Source organism: Pipistrellus kuhlii, unplaced genomic scaffold (assembly GCF_014108245.1).
Source record: "Pipistrellus kuhlii isolate mPipKuh1 unplaced genomic scaffold, mPipKuh1.p scaffold_m20_p_20, whole genome shotgun sequence".
Classification (NCBI taxonomy): domain Eukaryota; kingdom Metazoa; phylum Chordata; class Mammalia; order Chiroptera; family Vespertilionidae; genus Pipistrellus; species Pipistrellus kuhlii.
In genome coordinates this window covers 2937990-2956407 of record NW_023425516.1, presented here as the reverse complement: position 1 = coordinate 2956407, position 18418 = coordinate 2937990, and the positions used below count along the sequence as shown (strand labels likewise).

The following is an 18418-nucleotide window of genomic DNA, read 5'->3' as shown; positions in this document are numbered from 1 at the left end:
GTGACGCTGGATTCATTATTAACGTCTCTGTGCCTCATCCATAGAATGGGGGGTACGATACAACATGCTTCATGAGGTTGCAGTGAGGTTAAATGAATTCATATGTTTAAAGCACTTAGGACAGTGCTAGGCAAGGATAGGTTATTATTTTCATTATTTTTCTTATTAACATACAGAAGATACTTCACATAGCATCTGGCACAGAGCATGTGCTCAATAAATACTCCCTATGGTTAGTAGTATTAGGAAGTGAGATAATGATTTAGCCTTGAACCAGACACGAACTTCACATTCAATAAGTGGTCTCTGGTACACTGTCATCATCATCATCATCATCATTATTATTACTTATTGTTACCACATCATGGTGTCGCTGTGCCTGGGAGAGTTTGGGCTCTTGTTTTGGTCCTTGGGCAGGAATGATGGTACAAACGATCTCATGCCCTACCGCGTCCCATAGACAGTATCTAGAGGAGAGCAGGCCATTCTGTGTGTCCTCCTCGCCCCTCCCTGGAGGTCCTAGCTGACTCACATCCCCCCCACCTTCCTTCTTGGGGTGCTCTCATGGCTGCCTCCCTTTTCATTCCTGGAAATGAAAGCCAGCATGTTTCCCTTTTATCCTGAGTTCCCTCATAATCACAACTTCAATTTTATTCTCAAGTATGGCCAATGTCTTTCTCATTTGGCAGGTTTGCTTATTACTCAAAGAGGAAAACAGAAGGGACTGTAGGGTTACTAGTTTTTATTTTATATGTTTCCAGTGAAGAAATACAGCTTGGACAAAGTAGAGCCAGAAAAGGACCTGGATTACACAAACTATTAAAAAAGTGAAAAAAAATAAAAAAGTGAGGGTGAGCTCTAAGCAGGAGAAGCTGTGCACTTGATGTGAAAGAAGAATCCTGTCTGCAGGTTAAGAAAAGTAGGATTTGCAAATCCCTATTCCGGGAGAACTCCAGGATGGCAGCTTGGCAAACAGTGGCAATTGAATGAAGTGGAGTAAATTTCAGTTCTATTCCCCTATCTGCCAGGGTCAGGAGTTCTTTTCCCTTTAACATTAAACTTTTTGAAAAATGTTTTTATTGATTCGAGAGAGAGAGGAAGGGAGAGGGGTAGAGAGATAGAAACATTGATCAGCTCCTCCTGCACGCCCCTTACTGGGGATCCAGCACACATCCCGGGCATGTGCCATGACTGAGAATTGAACCGTTAGCCTTTTGGTTCATGGGTCGACACTCAACTACTGAGCCACACCGGCTGGGCTTAACATTAAACTTTTATTCCTTACTAGAGGCCCGATGCACAAAATTCATGCAAGAGTAGGCCTTCGCAGCCGGCAGCTGCCTGGATCTCATGGCTGTAGCCCCAGCTTCATCCAGAAGGATATCCGGTCTGATTAGCATATTATGCTTTTATTATTATAGACTAGGCACTTGTTGCAGGAATATTCCTGCAAGACTTCTGGCAGGCTTCCCTCCCGCCACCCCCACCTCTCCCACCCCTCCACCTCTCTCCCTCAGCCGCCTCTGCCACCATCTCCATGTCCACGCAAGCTGCCACCACCGCAGCACGCCTCGCCCAACATGCCCGACTCACTGCCCCTGCTACTAACACTGCCTCGGCAGCCGCGCCTGCTACCACCGCCTCTGGGACCTCACGCACCACTGCTGCACGCCCTGTCCTGCCCACCCAACCCACCGCCCCCGCCCCCATTGCTGCCTCCATGGCAGCATGCTGCCACTGCACACCTCACCTCGCCCCACCCCCACATGCACTGCCAGTGCTTTCCCTCCAGCAGCCTCAGCCGCCTTGCTTTCCACTTTCTCTCCTTCTTCCTTCTATGCTGTCTCCAGTCTTCACCCCTCCCTCCCTCCACATATCCAAATTAGCCGCCATCTTTGTCGGTTTAATTTGCATACTCGCTCTGATTGGCTGGTGGGCATGGCTTATGTAGCAGAGTGATGGTTAATTTGCATATCACTATTATTAGGTTAGATTATTAGGTTAGATGGTGTCATGGTCTTTTTCTATGTATGCTTTTATTACAAGTAACACACCTCAGATTCTTTTTGAAAGTAGAAATAATAATAGGTACCATTGCCTCACTGCTAGAGATGGTGCTCTATAAGCATTATCCCTCCAGGGGACAAGTACTGTTATTATTCTACCCATTTTATAGATGAGGAAAGGGGGGCTCAGAGAGGTACAATGATTAGCCATAGCTCATACAGAGAGGAGGTAGTGGAGCCAGGATTTGAACCCAGGTCTTCCAGGCTGCACAGCCCATGCTCCTAACTCTGTTCTACGAAATACCCCAGAGAGGCATCAGTCACATCCCTATGGCAGAGGCCTTGACTGAGAGTGGCTCAAAGGTCTCTAAGGTGGGACTAGACCCACATCCCCCAGAAGTGGGATATTCTCTCTTCTAAGGTTAGTCTGTAAACTCAAAGGGCCAGGGGTGTGTCTTTTTAATGTTGCTCACCGCCCCCAGTAAGCCAGGCCAGGCCTGATGAGTCTAAGCGGCGGTGTTGGGTCCCCCTCTCTCCCGCAGGCATTGCTGTGTGCATCGGGATGGCCACCACCTTCGCCTACGCCAACTCCACCCTCCGAGAACAGGTCTCTCTGAAGGTGAGTCCGCTGGTGAATTAGTCTTCTGTGGCTGCTGTAACACAGGACCACAAACTTCATGGCTGAAAACAACATCCGTTGGTTATTTTACAGTTCTGTCCATCAGAAGTCTGAAGTGAGTCTCTCTTTGCTAAGATCCAGGCGTACCAGGGCCGTGTTCCTGCTGGCGGGTCTGGGGGAGAAGGGTTCCTTGCCTTTTCCAGCTTCCGGAGGTCACCCACATTCTTTGGCTCCGGGCCCCTTCCTCCTCTTGGAGCCGGCGGGCGCCGTTGCATCTCTGTGACCGTCTTTCCATAGTCACACCCCCCTCTGACCCTCCTCTTCCACTTTTAGGGACCTTTGTGATGATATCAGGTACATCTGTATAACCCACAGTTGCTCCGCATCTCAAGATCAACTGATATGCAACCGTAATTCCACCTGCAGTCTTAATTCCCTTTTGCCATGTGACCTCACATAGTCACCGGCTGCAGGGATTAGAATGGGGGCATTTTTGGGGGGTCATTCTTCTGCCTGCCACCCTGGGCAGAGCCCTTGATGTCCATCCTTCTGCCAAGCCCAGACATCTGCACTGCCTTCCCAGCCCAGTCCCTTTACCCTCCTGGCATTCAACCTGTTAGCTCACTTCCAACCCACTCTTATGGTGAAGGCCATTCCACTGGCACTGCCGGGTGCCATACAGCCTCACCACCACCATCCTAACTACCCTCCAAGATTTGCTGAGCACTCGCCATGCCCTGCACAGGTAGGCCCATTGCTCAGCTCATCCTGCAAATCTGTCCCAGGGACCTGGGGGAGGAGGGACACAGCATCATTCGTATCTCATTCGTCCAATAGGAAACAGCGGCTCAGAGATACTAAGTTCCTTGTCTGAGGTCACATAGCCGCCAGTGCCCGTGGTGGCATCAAGACAGGCGCCCAGGCATTGGGCCCACAGGCTGTGCTCACCTTGGTTCAAATTCCAGCTTCACCCCCAAGAAGCTCTTAGATAGGTTACCGTGGTAACCTCAGCCTCAGGTGCCACCCCTGGAAAAGGAACTTCTGACACCCAGAGAGGGGATTAACTGAGATAGCGCCGAGAAAGTGTTTGGTGCGCGGGGCCTGGCATACAGGTAACATTAAACCGAGCTATTTATGTTTTTTAACATATTTTATTGATTTTTTACAGAGAGGAAGAGAGAGGGATAGAGAGTTAGAAACACCGATGAGAGAGAATCGTCAATCAGCTGCCTTTTGCATACCCCCTACTGGGGATGTACCCGCAACCAAGGTACATGCCCTTGACCGGAATCGAACCTGGGACCTTTCAGTCCTCAGGCCAACGATCTATCCACTGAGCCAAACCGGTTTCGGCTAAATCGAGCTATTTTAACAAGCCCAGGCTTTGTCCTGTGCATGTGACCCCATGACAGCCACCATCCTCTCTCTGGTCCTTCTTTGGGGCCATCCGCTTTCTCAAAAAGCTCCTGGGCCTCCAGGAGGCGGGAAGGGCAGTCGGTCTCCATTTGACACAAGCTGCTGCGGTCCGGAGCCGGGCATGGAGCCGGAGGTTCTCTCTGAGCCTGAGTCTCCTCTTCTCCAGGCCGAGCCCTTTCTGCCGCTCTTAGAACAACAGGTTGGCTGACACCAGAACGGCAGGCTTTGGGGGCTGGCTGTCTCTCAAAGGCATTACCCTCCAAAGGGTGCCTCGGCCTGACTCTGAGGGGGTAGAAGAACACCTGTGTCCGTGGACAAGCTTCTCGGGGCCCTGAGACCTAGGAGGTGAAGACACAGGTGACATATTTTCTGTGAAAGAGAACCCCCATCACCCTTCGTAAGCTTAGGAATCTCAACGTAACTGCTAGAGCACTACCTGCTTTGACCTTCAGAGTGTGGCTTCTCGGGGCATTGCTAATCCCCCTCCTTCTCCTTCACCTTCGGTTTAGATTTACAGAGGACTCCACTGGAATCCATTATTTATCGGGGTAAAAGGGCTGCCGAGTGGGTTAATCACACTGATAAGAGCCGTTGGTCGGTTGGAGGTGGTTTCTAGGGTCGTTAACCTTGACCCCGCTCCTGGAATAATGGGTGGATAGAGATGCATTTATTTTGCTCTGCTCTGGAAGCAAGCCCCGTCCGGGTGTGTGGGGCGCGGAGCTGTGTCTGGAGACGGTGGAGCATTTACCGAAACCGCAGGGAAGGTTACACTGGGAAAGCTATGACCTCATCCTGTTCCAGCAAGGCAGCCGCCCGGGCCAGGAAGAGACAGGCTTTTGAGAATCAGCAGCACCGGGGTCTGCGCTGGTCTCCCGGGGTCCTGGGCGGAGACATGCCAGCCCGGCGCCTCCTCCAGAAACTTCCTGGGATTGTTCTCTGGCCGGGGGGCTGCTGGGAAACCGCAAGCCGAGTGCGCCTTCCAGCGTGTCTTCCTGGGGACTAAGCAGAGATGAGGCTGCAGAAAGGGGGTGGGATGGATGGGGAAGGGCTTCACGGCCAAGGGTACAAGGTTTGAAGGTAGTCCTGTAAATGTGGTCCTGCATTGAATGGCCGGACAGGCTAGGGCAGTAGCCCTGAGGGCCAGCCGTGCTAGCAGGAGTGAGAACGGGAGTTTCCAGTGTGTAGCAGTTAATTGCCTACTGGGTTGTAAAAGTCTGAACACTCGGTCCTGCCATTCAGCCAGCCTGAAATCTGAGCCCATACCGGACTGAATGTTGACATTTGTGAATTTTACCTCATCCTTAACAAAACACCCATTTTTAAATGAGTAAGAGTTACTTAACTAGGTTGAAGGTTCAATTCCTGGTCAGAGCACATGCCCGGGTTAGGAACTCAATCCCCAGTAGGGGGCGTGCAGAAGGCAGCCGATGAATGGTTCTCTCTCATGGATGTTTCTCTCCTTCCTTCCTCTATTAAAAAAAAAAAAAATCAATTAAAAAAACATGTAAAGAGTTGCTTAACCTCTCTTTACCTTAGTGCCTAAAGGAAATGTGAACAACATCTACTACATGCCAGGCATAGTTCTAAGCATGTATGTACATTCATTCTCACAACCCTACAAGACAGATACACTATAGACCCATATTCAGATGAGGAAAGGCAAACGAAGAGTTTAAGTAGCTTTCCCGGGGTTGGATAGTCGCCAGGTAGCGGATCGGGGACTTGAACTCAGGCTTCTAGCTCCAGACTCTGCTGCTAACCACTTTGCTATCCTGCCTTTCTAGGGAGTTCTCCAAGCAGGTTTCCACATTTCTGTCGCCTTCGCTGTAACCGGCTCTTGGGACCCAGTGGGAAGGAAAGAGGCCAGTGCCCTTCTTTCACCATTGCCCTGCTCCTCCAGACCCTTGAGAAAGGGAAAAGTTGTCACTTGTCATAAAATGTTCTGGAATATTCTGCCAGGTGCCCCTTTGGCATCGCAGCATCCTCACGGGTTTGCTTTTTATTTTTTTTTATTTTTTTTACCGTTACTATTAATTTTTTTTTTTACTTTTTACTTTTTAAATATATTTTTATTGATTTTTTTTTACAGAGAGGAAGGGAGAGATAGAGAGCTAGAAATGTCGATGAGACAGAAACATCGACCAGCTGCCTCTTGCACACCCCCTACCGGGGATGTGCCCGCAACCAAGGCACATGCCCTTGACCGGAATCGAACCTGGGACCTTTCAGTCCGCAGACCTACGCTCTACCACTGAGCCAAACCGGTTTCGGCACAGATTTGCTTTCTATCTGCAGGAGAAGAGGTCGGTGCTGGTCATCCTGTGGATCTTGGCCTTTCTGGCGGGGAACACCCTGTATGTGCTGTACACGTTCAGTTCCCAGCAGCTGTACAACAGGTGAGCAGGGGACGTGGGGTGAGGACGCACAACCCTTCTGTGTCGCCTTGTTGTAAACACACATGCCTGGAGCAGAGCTCCCTAGTGGAAATAGAATGCACGCCCCATGTGTAATTTTCTAGCAGCCACAGAGTCCGGGAGGGCTAGCCAGGGACGGCTTCTAGGATAAGGTTGAAACGCAAGCCAAGCCGATACCAGTTTGGCTCAGTGGATAGAGCGTTGGCCTGCGGACTAAAAGGTCCCAGGTTCGATTCCGGTCTAAGGGCATGTACCTTGGTTGTGGGCACATCCCCAGTAGGAGGTGTGCAGGAGGCAGCTGATTAATGTTACTCTATCATCGATGTTTCTCTCTATCCCTCTCTCTAAAAAATCAATAAAATATTTTTTTTAAAAAGAAAAGAAAAACTCAAGCCAAGCTTTCCGATCGGGTACATCTCCTTTGAACATTGACGGTGAGGAGTGAGCCGTTTTGCCACGTTCTGGTGCCACTCCGTAAAAGTGTTTTGGAGAGTTAGTGCCAAGGCGTCAGCTCACATCTCACACACTGCATTTGTTGTCTGGCCCAGAATATCAAGATCCTGGTGGAGGCTGTAGGAGGGGGAGTTTCCCAGAACCATGGGTGAATTTCCAGCTCATGTCTTCCACTGGGCCTGATCACAGGCCCGGGCCTGTCCTCTGCGCCCCCATCAGACCGGGGCCGAGTCAGACCTGCAGCACAGAGAGAAAGAGAAAGAGAGAGGCTTAGCAGAAGAGCAGCAGAGCTGAGGCCCTACTGTGCCTCAGTTTCCTCATCTGCAAAGTGGTGTAGGTGATAGTGCCCGCCCCATAGAGTTGCTGTTGTTACCATCGTCACAGCTGCAGGGCACATCTGTAGTATGTCCATAATCTCATCAAATCCCACCAATAACACGATGAGGGAGGGTACAATTCCCATGTTATTAATGAGAATGCTGAGCCTGACAAAGAGAACATTATTTCCCAGGGTTCAACAAGTGAAGAAGCCTGGATTCAAATTCAAGTCTGTCCTGATACTAATGCCCGTTAGCATGCAGTGTGACCTTGGGTATCTTACCTCTCCAGACTTCAGAGCCTCCTTTATAAGGTGGGGATGAGCAGTGCTCACTGCACAGGACAATGACATACAGGGAGTAAAGAGCTTAGTGCAGTGTCTGGCCCATCCATTTTCCTCTTCCTTCTCTTCCTCCCTCCTTTATGGTGTTGGCTTTTGTTACTTTCTTCTGCTTCCTCTGTGAAGCCTGTTATGGACTCATAAAGCTGGAGGTGACTTTAACTAATGATGCTCTGGGCCAATCTCATCTTTTAACCCTCAAGGGAACTGAGGCTCAGAGAGGTTAAGTTATTCACCTAAGGTCACACAGGAAGTTACTAGCAGATTCAGACACAGGACACAGATGCCTGATTCCCAGTTCAGGGTCCTTCCTACTGGTCATGTTTATAAGGTCCCAGAGTGAGTAGAAGGAGCTGCTGCGGGCCCGTGATCATACGTGAGCATCCTGACTCTCTGAATCCTCCCCACAGCCTCATATTTATGAAGCCCAACCTGGAGACCCTGGACTTCTTCGACCTGCTGTGGATCGTGGGGATCGCAGACTTCGTACTGAAGTACATCACTATCGCCCTCAAGTGCCTCATCGTGGCCCTGCCCAAGATCATCCTGGCCGTCAAGTCCAAGGTAGGCACTGGCTGCGGCCCCCAGGCAGCCCCAACCACACTTGCGGGGGATTCAGGGCACGCTTTGGAGGAGGAAAGAGTGGGCCTGGGCAGAGCCTATGTCATCGTATCAAATGGACAGAGCCTGAGCCGGGAGGTCCTGTCACTCAGCTCTTACAGCGCCTCGAAGCTGAGCCTGGTTCTTCATTTCCTAAGTCTCCTGGTTCAAAGCTGCCCTGGGTGGGTGCAGTTTTCATCTGAGCTTCACTTGAGAAAGGAAAGACAGCATATTGGCATGCCCTGGTTGTGTTTCTCCCAGGGAAGGATGGCTCACAGAAGTTTTGATGCTTTCTGGCATCAGGAGCATGATTTGTAAAGGGAACCAAGGCTCATGAGGAAAGAACTCTGTGATTGATTAGTGATGTCTGCTGTGGACATAGGATGGGGAATGAAGGTAGTGATATTTTGCAGAGTACCGTTGGGAAAGGCCTGTAGACGAATGTTGGGTGGAAGAGGTCTTACACAGGCACCACCATCATAATTCAGAGGACTGAGCAGGACTAGGACAGAGCAGCACCTTTAGGATATAATTAATGCCAACGCCCCTGCAAGAAGACCCAAAGCGAAGGCAGATGGGACTCAACAATCTCTGAAGACTCCTGCTTTTCATGCCATCTTTTCAACTTCAGAAAGCTTAGAATTTGGTTGGTGGAAGAGGAGGTTTGGAATTGGCCGTCCATCTTGAGTGACATCTGACCAAACCCATTGGCCAGGTGTATAGGGAAACCACACTCTGTACAGCTTCCATAGTGGGCTACCCGCTGCCCTGTCTCCCACCCACTACACCTCTGATCCTTCTGCCTTAAACACCCTTTTCCTTACACGTGTCTTGACTAACTCCTGCTCCTGCAGATCACAGCCTCTTAGAAATCTTCCCTTCAGACTAGGAATGGTGCCCCTACTGAGATCACTCCACACCCTATCCTCCCCCTATTCTGGGACTCACCACCCTGACTGTAATTGTTTGTTAGTTGTCTGCCTTCTCTGCTTGAGTGTAACCTCTGTGACAGCAGGAAATGAATGCATCTAGCTTGTTTGTTGATGGATCACCAGTATCTGGTATGTACTCGGAAGTGTTCATTGTTCATATGCATTAGAGTTGGGTGGGTGAATGGATGAAGTAGGAGGCTGAATAGGAAGGTTGGTGGATAAGATAGATGGGTGGGCAAGTGATTGGATGGATGGATGGATGGATGGATGGATGGATGGATAGGTGGATGCATTGATCGTCTAGTCAGCTACACTAACTCTTACCATTGCCTCTTGCAGCAGCAGGGAAAGCTTATATCTACTCTCAGCTCAGCTCAAATATCTTGTATTTGGTAGGTGTTCAAACGCCTCTGTCACAAAGATGCAAAAATCCACAAGGCAAAGTGGTACTAATTTCTCTGTGCTAGAAAGGACCAAAGAGATCTGGCAGCCAAACTAATAATAATAAATACAGGTTAAACATTGCTGAGCAATGGCCTGAGCCAGGCAGTGTGAGGCAATGCCGTTTGTCTGAGAAATGTTTGCTGGATGCCACCTATATGCCAAGCAATGTCCTGGGAACTGGGGTTGCATCAGCAAACCATGGAGACAAAAATCCATGAATTCGTGGAATTTGTTGTTTAATCTTCACACACCCAGGAGAGATGATGCTGGGAATACCGCTTTTGAGAAAGCAGAAGCTGAGTTAAATAACTTGCCAAAGATTGCAAACCTCATAGTCACAATATGGAGAGCACTGGGAGCCGCTAACATGGAGTCAGCCCTGTGTATGGGGCAAAAAGGTTCGAACTCATTTCCTCCTGACAACTGTCTCACAAGGCACGTGTGCCATTTTGTGGGTTTCTTTATTGAGGCAAAATTCTCATAAAATGGCCCAGCAGTCATTTTAAAGTTACCATGCAGTGGCACTCACTGAACGCACAGTATCGTGGAGCCATCACCACTGTTGGTTCCAAGACATTTTTATCACCCCAAGAGGAAACCCTGCACTCATTAACAGTCACTTGCCCTCCCTATGACCCCTGGAAACCATCAATCTCCTTCCAGTCTCTATGGATGTACCTGCTCTGGACATCCTATATAATAAAGAGGTAATATGCAAATTAACCCTCACAAGATGGCTGCCTACAACCAGGCCAACAGGGAGAGGAGGGCAGTTGGGGACAATCAGGCTGGTAGGGGGAGGGGCAGTTAGGGGTGACCAGGCAGGCAGGCAGGTGAGCGATTAGGAGCCAGCTGTCCTGGATCAGGCCTAAACCGGCAGTTGGACATCCCCCAAGGGGTCCTGGATTGGAGAGGGTGCAGGCTGGCCTGAGGGGACCCTCCCCCTGCCCACCACTGTGCACTAATTTTTTGCACCAGGCCTCTAGTTTCATATAAATGGAATCAGATATTATATGATCTTCTGTATCTGGCTGCCTCCCTTAGCATCATGTTTTTAAGGTTCACTCGCATGTAGCTTTTTGGGGCTGAATAATATTCCATTATGTGGCTAGACCACCACTTGTTCATTCATTCATCTCTCAATCAACGTTTTCATTGTTTCCATTCTGGGGCTGTTGTGAATAATGCCGTTTTGGACATTTGTGGACAAGTATCTATTGGAACAAGATTGTTCTGGGTTGTGGAAATGCAGGGTTTCATTTTTTTTGAGGAACCACCCATCTGCTTTTCACAGCAGCTGCGCCATTTTGCTTTTCCTGGCAAGTGCTGTTTTCATCCCCATTTTTCAGAGGAGACGACAAACACAATGAGAGATTAAAAAGGCAGCCCACGGCCACACAGCTTGTAAGTGGCCAAGCGAGGATTTGAACTCAGGCGGTCCGACTGCAGAACCCCTGCTCTGAGTTACCAGGCAGTCCTCCCTCCCATCTCAGTTCCCTGGATTCGTTAGGGAAGTCCCTCAGAGTGGACTGAAGAGGGGGGCTCCCGTGCACCATCTATATAAAATGTCCTCAAGTTCACGCCGTGGCTACCTCATTTCCTTCTCCTTCGAGGGGATACTTTTGGGGGGCGAGGGGCGGGGACGGGACCTGACACCTTTCCCCTGATCCACCGAGGTGTAGGCGACAGTTATTAATGTCCCCTTGGCAACTGTCCAGCTCCCTTTTTCTGATTATTATTATTTTATTCAGCGAGATTAATGTGCCAGGTCAGAGCATAATCCAGCCTGTAGAAAGTGATGTGAATAGTCTTCTCAAGATAAATTGCAGGCTTGGAAAAGGTTCACAGCCTCTCCTTGCCTGTCTGAGTGCTCTCCCGAATCCTCATCAATCCTTGTCGGGGCGGAAGAAAAGACGGGTCTTCATTTGCAGCTGGGGGGGTGAGGGGGAGAGGAGCACATCTGTCAGGGACGCCTAATGGCTCACAGCACAGATGCTCTTTGCCGCGCCTCCATGCCAGCCGCTGAGAGGGTGGGTTGGTTTTTAACGTAATTATTATCCTGGAAGGGCTTCTGGTATTTGGGTTTGCTTGATGGTCCCAGGGTCCCCGATGTGTAAGGCTGAGCGAGCCCCCTATTCCCAGGTGCCTTGGGACACCGAGTCCTCTCACATCTGGGCCTCACAGGAGAGCCATGGCCATTGGCCAGCCAACATGGGGGTGGGGTTAACAATGGTGACCACTCATCTTCAACCTCAGCGCCAAACCATCACGCTGGCTAGGTGTCTAGGGCGGCCACTTGTCATTGTAAAGAGAGAAAACGTATATAACCCATACGTCTTGGCCCTGCCTCATCTGGCTTCCGCCCACGTCTCCGACCTCATCAACCCGTGACTCTTTCCCTGGCTTGTGCTGGACCAGCCACTGGTGGCTTTCTGGTCCCCCCCAGAGCGCCTTCCTTCTCAGACCCTGTCCACTTACTGCTCCCTCTGCCTGGGGAGGTCTTCCCTGTGCTCCATGGCCGTCTCCTGCCCATCAGTCAGGCCTCATTCCAGTGTCATTTCTTCTGAGACCCTGTCCCTTCCCAGAACACCCCGAGGAAAGTGGCGGTCGCCATCCTGCATTATCACACTAGCCATTTGATCAGCATGTGCCAGTATCTGAAATGACCAGATCGTTGTATGTTTATTTTCTGTCTCCCAGCGAGGATGTGGACTCCAGGGAATGAGGACCGTTAGGTCGGTCTTGACTCCCAGGAGTCCATGCACAATAGTTGTGATGGGCTGAATGGAGAGGCTCGTGTTAAGTGATCAAGGGGTTAAAGCCAGGCCTGCTGCTCCCCACCACGTAGAGTTCTCCTTGGCCTCCTCTCGCTCACCAATGCCACTGAAGTCACTGAGGACCGGTTTGCTTATGGGGCAATGCTAGACCCTGAGAGTGTAAAAATGAGCAGGAGGCCATCCTGATCTTCATCCTCTTCCTTTATTCTTTGCAAGTAAAGCTTCTTTTTATATTAACCTAACCCAAACCTAGTTAAAGAAGGCAAATCTCTTGTACCAGAATCATATACTCCAGCCCCTACTTTAAATGGTAGTAGTAATTAAAAACTTAACTTGTCCACATTGCTCCTTCCTTTGTGAAAATTACTCTTGGAGCAGGGTTCTAGAGCTGCACTGTTCAGTACAACAGCCACCAGTCTGTTTAAGTGGCTGTTTAAGTCTAAATTCATTAAATTAAAAATTCAGTCCCTTGGGCCCTACGCCGGTTCGGCTCAGTGGATTGACCATCTGCCTGTGGACCAAAGGTCCCGGGTTTGATTCTAATCAAGGGCATGTACCTTGGTTGTAGGCTCTTGGCCCTGGTCAGGGTGCATGCAGGAGGCAACCAGTCAATGTGTTTCTCACATATCGATTGTTTCTCTCTCTGTTTCCCTCTCTTCAACTCTCTCTAAAAGATCAATGGAAAAATACCCAGGTGAGGATTGACCAAAATATAAAAATAAAAAATTTCAGTTCCTCATTTCACATGCTCAACAGCCACACATGGCTAGTGGCTACCATGCTGGGCAACACAGAGAGAGAACATCAACATCATCATAGAACATTCCATTGGCCAGCCCTGTTCTAGAACATTCTCAATGCAAGGTTGCTTCAGCCTCCCAAAGAGGGGGTAGCAGGCACAAGCTAATAAATGGCTGCTGTGCATTTCTCCGACAGAGAGAAATAAAAGCAGGCACTTCTCTAAGAACTTTCGGGTGGGTCCCCAGTTAATGGAGACGGCACTGCGGAGTAGAAAAATCCTCACCCTGAGTCAGCAGAACTAGGTTCGCATCCTGGCTCCTGGCCTTATTTCCTGTGGGACCTTGGACAGGTGACCTCCCTCTTTGGAGCACTCAGCTTAGATGTTTCATCCTCCAGGTCCCCTTAAGGCTGGTATGGGGAACACCTGTCCCGTGGGCCATATAAGGCAGGGAAGTCATTTGGTCTGGCCCTGCCAAGGCATTAGGGGTAAGTTATTAAATGTTTGACCAAATATAGACTAATTTTTAAGTTGATAATTTTGCGTGGCTCGTGAATGATCTTATATGTCCAAACATGGACAGAAAAAAGGTTCCCCACCCCTGCCCTGAGGCAGCAAGGTCTCTTAACGATCACATTCATCCCGAGGATATTCTTTCTGTTTTCTGTTTGTAGTTTTCTGTTTGAAGTTTGTAGCCAGGTGATATAAACTGATCCCTAGAGAAGTGCTGAAGTCTGAAATGGCAAACAGTCTAGGAGCAGCCATTTATTAGCTTGTGCCTGTGGCAGGCATCACTAATCTATCATGGGCCTGCTTCCCCCAAATTCACTTCTCAATGCAGCAATCCAGGCAGCCTCTACCAATCAGTGTCAGAGTGTAAGATGAAGTCTAAGCCTTAACTTCAGTTCTTCCATGTAGAGAAAATGGACTGCTCTGGCATCTGCAGAGCTCTGTGGCCTCAGTGGGCTGGATGAAACTCACCCAGATTATCAAGGATAATCTGTTAAAGTCCATAGATTATAGATGTTAATCCCATTCACAAAATAACTTTGAAGCAACACCTGAATTGCAAAACTGGATACCATAGCCTCAATAGAGACTAACCATCACGATCCCCCATTAAACAAGATGCCGATTTGGGGGGTCTAGACCAAGGAAATATTCATTTAATCCAATTTATTGAAAATTTTAAAAGAAAAAACTGGTGGTTGAATTTCACAAAAATCATTTGATTTTTTTCCTCAGAGCTGTTCATATGAAAGAACTGCATTATTAGATTTCCTATTAAGCTTTGCATTCTTGGAACAAACCCTACTTGATCATGGTGTATTATCCTTTTGATAGGCTTCTGGATTCTGAGCTACGGTTTTACTGAGGATTTTTGCATCAGCTGTTATAAGTGCTCCTCTCCCTTGGTACGTGACTTCCTATCACTTTCACTTACATCTCATTGGCCACCACTTAGTCACAGTGGCTGCATGGAGAGGTGGGAGCAGCTTTTTTTGCTGCGTAAAGTGGACCTGAGCAAAAATCAGGATGCTTCTATTGGAGGAGGAAGGGGAGAATGGATATGGGAAGCACCAAGAGTTTCTATCCCAGGACGATTGTAGATGAGGGACCAGAGCCCAGGAAGGTTTGTTCACTCACTCAGGGTCACACAGCAAGTCTGTGCCAGAGCTCTCACTTAAGTTAGGTTGTCCAGATTGCCAAGGGACCCATAATAATAATATAAAAAATATTCTATGATACTATCTATACATATAAAAGGCCAAATATGCTAAGTGTCCGTTCGACTGGCTGCTATGACACGCAATGACAACCAGGGGGCAGACGCTCAACACAGGAGCTGCAGTGACACACACTGGCCATTTACAGAGAAATGGCACCACAGATTTGGCACCCACAAAGCAACACTCAGCTTCCCTCACGTGGGATACAGGCCTCACTACCACCCGGAGCAACACGTCACCAAATCGCAGCCCACGATGCCCAGACCCCGTGGTGCAAAATGTGGCCCACCTAGCCCAGCCCAGCCAGGAAATGGTGGCTGTGCGTTCCGGGTAATGACGTCACATAGCAACTCCTGGCTTTTTTTCCCTAGCAACTAGCCTCCTTGGAGTTTCTTCAGCCTGGGAACATGACTTGCTTTATAGTCAGGTGGAAACATTTTACACTTTAACCAAATGTCTGAGAAGCATTTTCCCATGCCTCTCTCATTTGATCCTGACAGAAATCCTGGAGTAGGTAGATAGGAGACTCGGTAGAATCCTATTTTCTTTTCATTATTCAGAAAACGGAGATTTAGAAAATTTAGAAACTTGACCCGACTGAAAAAGAAGTAAGAAATGGTGGACCTTAAAAATGACTTCAGGTTTTCTCACTGCACAGAATATAGTCAAACACTGCTGCAGTTAAATATTTTATCCTTTGTCTTCCTTGCGTGAGCTACAATAATAATCTGCTTCTTGTTGATATTTACTACTGTGTTGCTGACAATTACCTGAAAGAGAAGTTGGGGTGTTTCACTGGTCTGGAAAAAGTTTAGCTAAATCAGAAAGAGGTCTAATTAAGCAAGTTTATTCCATATATATATATATATATATATATATATATATATATGAAGCTAAGTTGACTCATGTATGTGTGATCATATAAGGCTCTCACTGTACCAGTTGCACATGTGTGTTTCCATCTGTCATTGTCGATCGTGAATTTGGTTGACACTTCTATGATAGAGAAAGAGCAAATAGTGATATTAAAATATTTCTTTTAGTTAATTTCCTTTCAATGTGCATGAATTCATGCACCGGGCCACTAGGAATAGAATAATAATAAATAGCTAATGTGCCTGGTACCATTCTAAGTGCTTCATAGACATGAACTAATTAAATCCTCACAAGAGCCCTATGAGGTAGATATTCTCATTATCTTCAGTTTGCCAGTGAGGCACAGAGGGGGTAAGTGACTTGCCAAGGACACACAGCAGGGTTGGGCTGGGATTTGAATGCCAGCAGTCTAGTTCCAGAACCCTTACTCTGAACTGCTATGCAGTCCTATCTGCCCATCTTTCCCCACCCCTGCTCTTCCGACTCGTTTACCCCAACTCAGATGGCAACAGCACTACTCCCTCTGTGGCTGAGGGACAGTCAGAATCACTCCTCACCAATCCAGGTGCCACATGCCCTCGCCTCCCAGGCCCTCCGGTCCAGAATCTTCGCTACTCTGCCCCTGTCTGTTGCAGGGCCATACATCATTTTTTTGTTGTGGATCTTGTTTTGTTTTGTTTTTCCCTTCCTGCGTTCCCTGGGAGACTCTCAAAGGCTACATTCTGCCTCCAAGGGATACCGAAGGGACAGGGCCTGAGCGGGCACCTGGGATTTCCCAAACCCCAGCTTCCGCCTGGCTGGGGGTCGGGAGGCTCTGCTTTATTTATTTATTTATTTATTTATTTATTTATTTATTTATTGAGTTCTGCGCAGGTCCACACCCCCCAAGCTGTTGCTTCCCACTGGGGAAAGATGAAAAACGACTTCAGACAATGGAAGACAAGGTTTGCCACATGGCCCCCTCGGTTTAATTTCCTTTAATTCATTTTATATTGAACCCAATGATACTGTTTGTTTTTAATGGCAAACACTCAGCACGGAGGAGGGGCGGCCAGGCCTCCTCCTGGGGAAATTAGGAACACAGCTGCTATTTAGACTCTCCGGCCGCCCGCCTCTCCCCAGCTCTGGGCCTTTGCAAATCACTTTCCAGGTTGAAAGATGATACCTTTCACCAGCTCAGATGGTCACAGTGGAGAGCTGCCCTCCTCAACCCCTCTTAGGGTGGCCACCCATCCCAAGACCCGCCCTTCTCTGGGAATAAATGGATAGGAAGGACCAGGACCCACCAGGCCCAGGGATCCATGGCTCTTCTCGGTGCCCCTACTTCCCTGCCCATCATTGATAATCCGGGAAGACCCCTGGAACCTCTCCCAGGAACACAGAGGCTGAGGGCATTCATTCATTCATTCATTCATTCGGCACCTGGGAGCAGCATCCGGGTCAGTCTGCATTGTAACCAGGTTCAAGTGCATGTGAAAGCTGGAGAAGCTCTCTTCAAGAAGAGGGGAGGTCTCCCACTCGGGCTGTGAGGTGCCTGGCGGTCCAGAGAGCCTTGGACGCCTGCAATAGGCCAGTCATTCTTCCAAGGTCCACTTTGGGCTCAGGGGGGCCAGAGTCAGTTCACGTTCCCTGCAGGTTGAGACCTTGAATGTGTACACTGGCCCCTGGGCAGAGGCTGGAGAAACGCACAAGGCTCTGGTCTGGCTTTGATGGGGGCCGAACTGTGGTGATTAATGCCCACTTTGGACATTCTAGAGGCCTCGCCATCCCTCAGAGGCAGGGCAACATCCCCGCCCTCTTGTTCATAGATTGTTAGACCCATCAAGACCTTCCTAGTCTAGCGACGAAGAGTCAAGCCCCCAAGTTACTGGTTTCGGGTCTCATGATTAAATCCAGTCATGTGTTCATTCTACAAATATTTATTGGGCAACAATAGAGTGCCAGGCATCCTGCCAGGCGTGGGAGCTACCCAGACCCAGGGCTTCCCAGCTCAGAGCTCACGTCCAGTGGGGCTGCAGGAGAGAAGCAGGCACTCCAGGGCCCTCTTGGAAAACAGAGAAGAGAAGGAGCCCTTACCCCAGCCTCCAGGGAAGTCTTCCTAAATAGGGCAGCCTTGAGACTGAGTTTTAAAGGATGGGTGGGAGCTAGTCAGGCCAAATGAAGCCAGACGGACATACCAGGGAGAGGGGACAGTCGGGCCCAGAGCACAGAGTGGGAAACAGTTAGGCATGTGCATGACAACTGTTGAACATCTCCAACGGTGACGTCTGCCGTGCTCATGCTTAGGCACCATGGCACCTGGTAGGTGTGTGGTTATTCTCAAATGAACAGTGATTGGTGCGAATTTGCATACGGGGCAAGGCAGGCAGACCCCAGTTCCTGGCTCACAGACCCACCCAGCTGGACTGTTCCCACCACATTGGGAGAGCGCGGTGGCCCCCCACCACCACCCCCCCCCCCCCCCGGGTGCCGTGGGAAGTCATTAGCCAGTTAAGTGGTGATTATTTTTTTTTATTAAATTATTATTTTTGTACATATACCAATGCTCCCCCCCTCCCGTACATACCCTCCCTCCCCCAAGTTTTGTGTCCATTGGTTGTACTTATATGCATGTATACAAGTCCTTCGGTTGATCTCTTATCTCCCCCAGATCTCCCCAACCTCCCCGCTGTAATTTGACAGTCTGCTTGTTGCTTTACTGTCTCTATATCTATCTTTTGGTTCTTCAGTTTATAATGTTCTTTATCATCCATA

The 18418-nt window shown here is 49.0% G+C and overlaps 1 protein-coding gene across 3 annotated transcripts in view; it reads left to right on the top strand.

Moving 5' to 3' along the window:
* Positions 1 to 18418, top strand: part of RNFT2 (ring finger protein, transmembrane 2) — a 47106-nt gene that overhangs the window by 7611 nt on the left and 21077 nt on the right. For all 3 annotated transcript variants that reach the window (XM_036448890.2, XM_036448891.2, XM_045585404.1), the window contains exons 5-7: positions 2549 to 2625; positions 6337 to 6437; positions 7977 to 8130. In XM_036448890.2, the coding sequence (XP_036304783.1) occupies positions 2549 to 2625; positions 6337 to 6437; positions 7977 to 8130 (332 nt within the window). The remainder of the gene's footprint in view (positions 1 to 2548; positions 2626 to 6336; positions 6438 to 7976; positions 8131 to 18418) is intronic.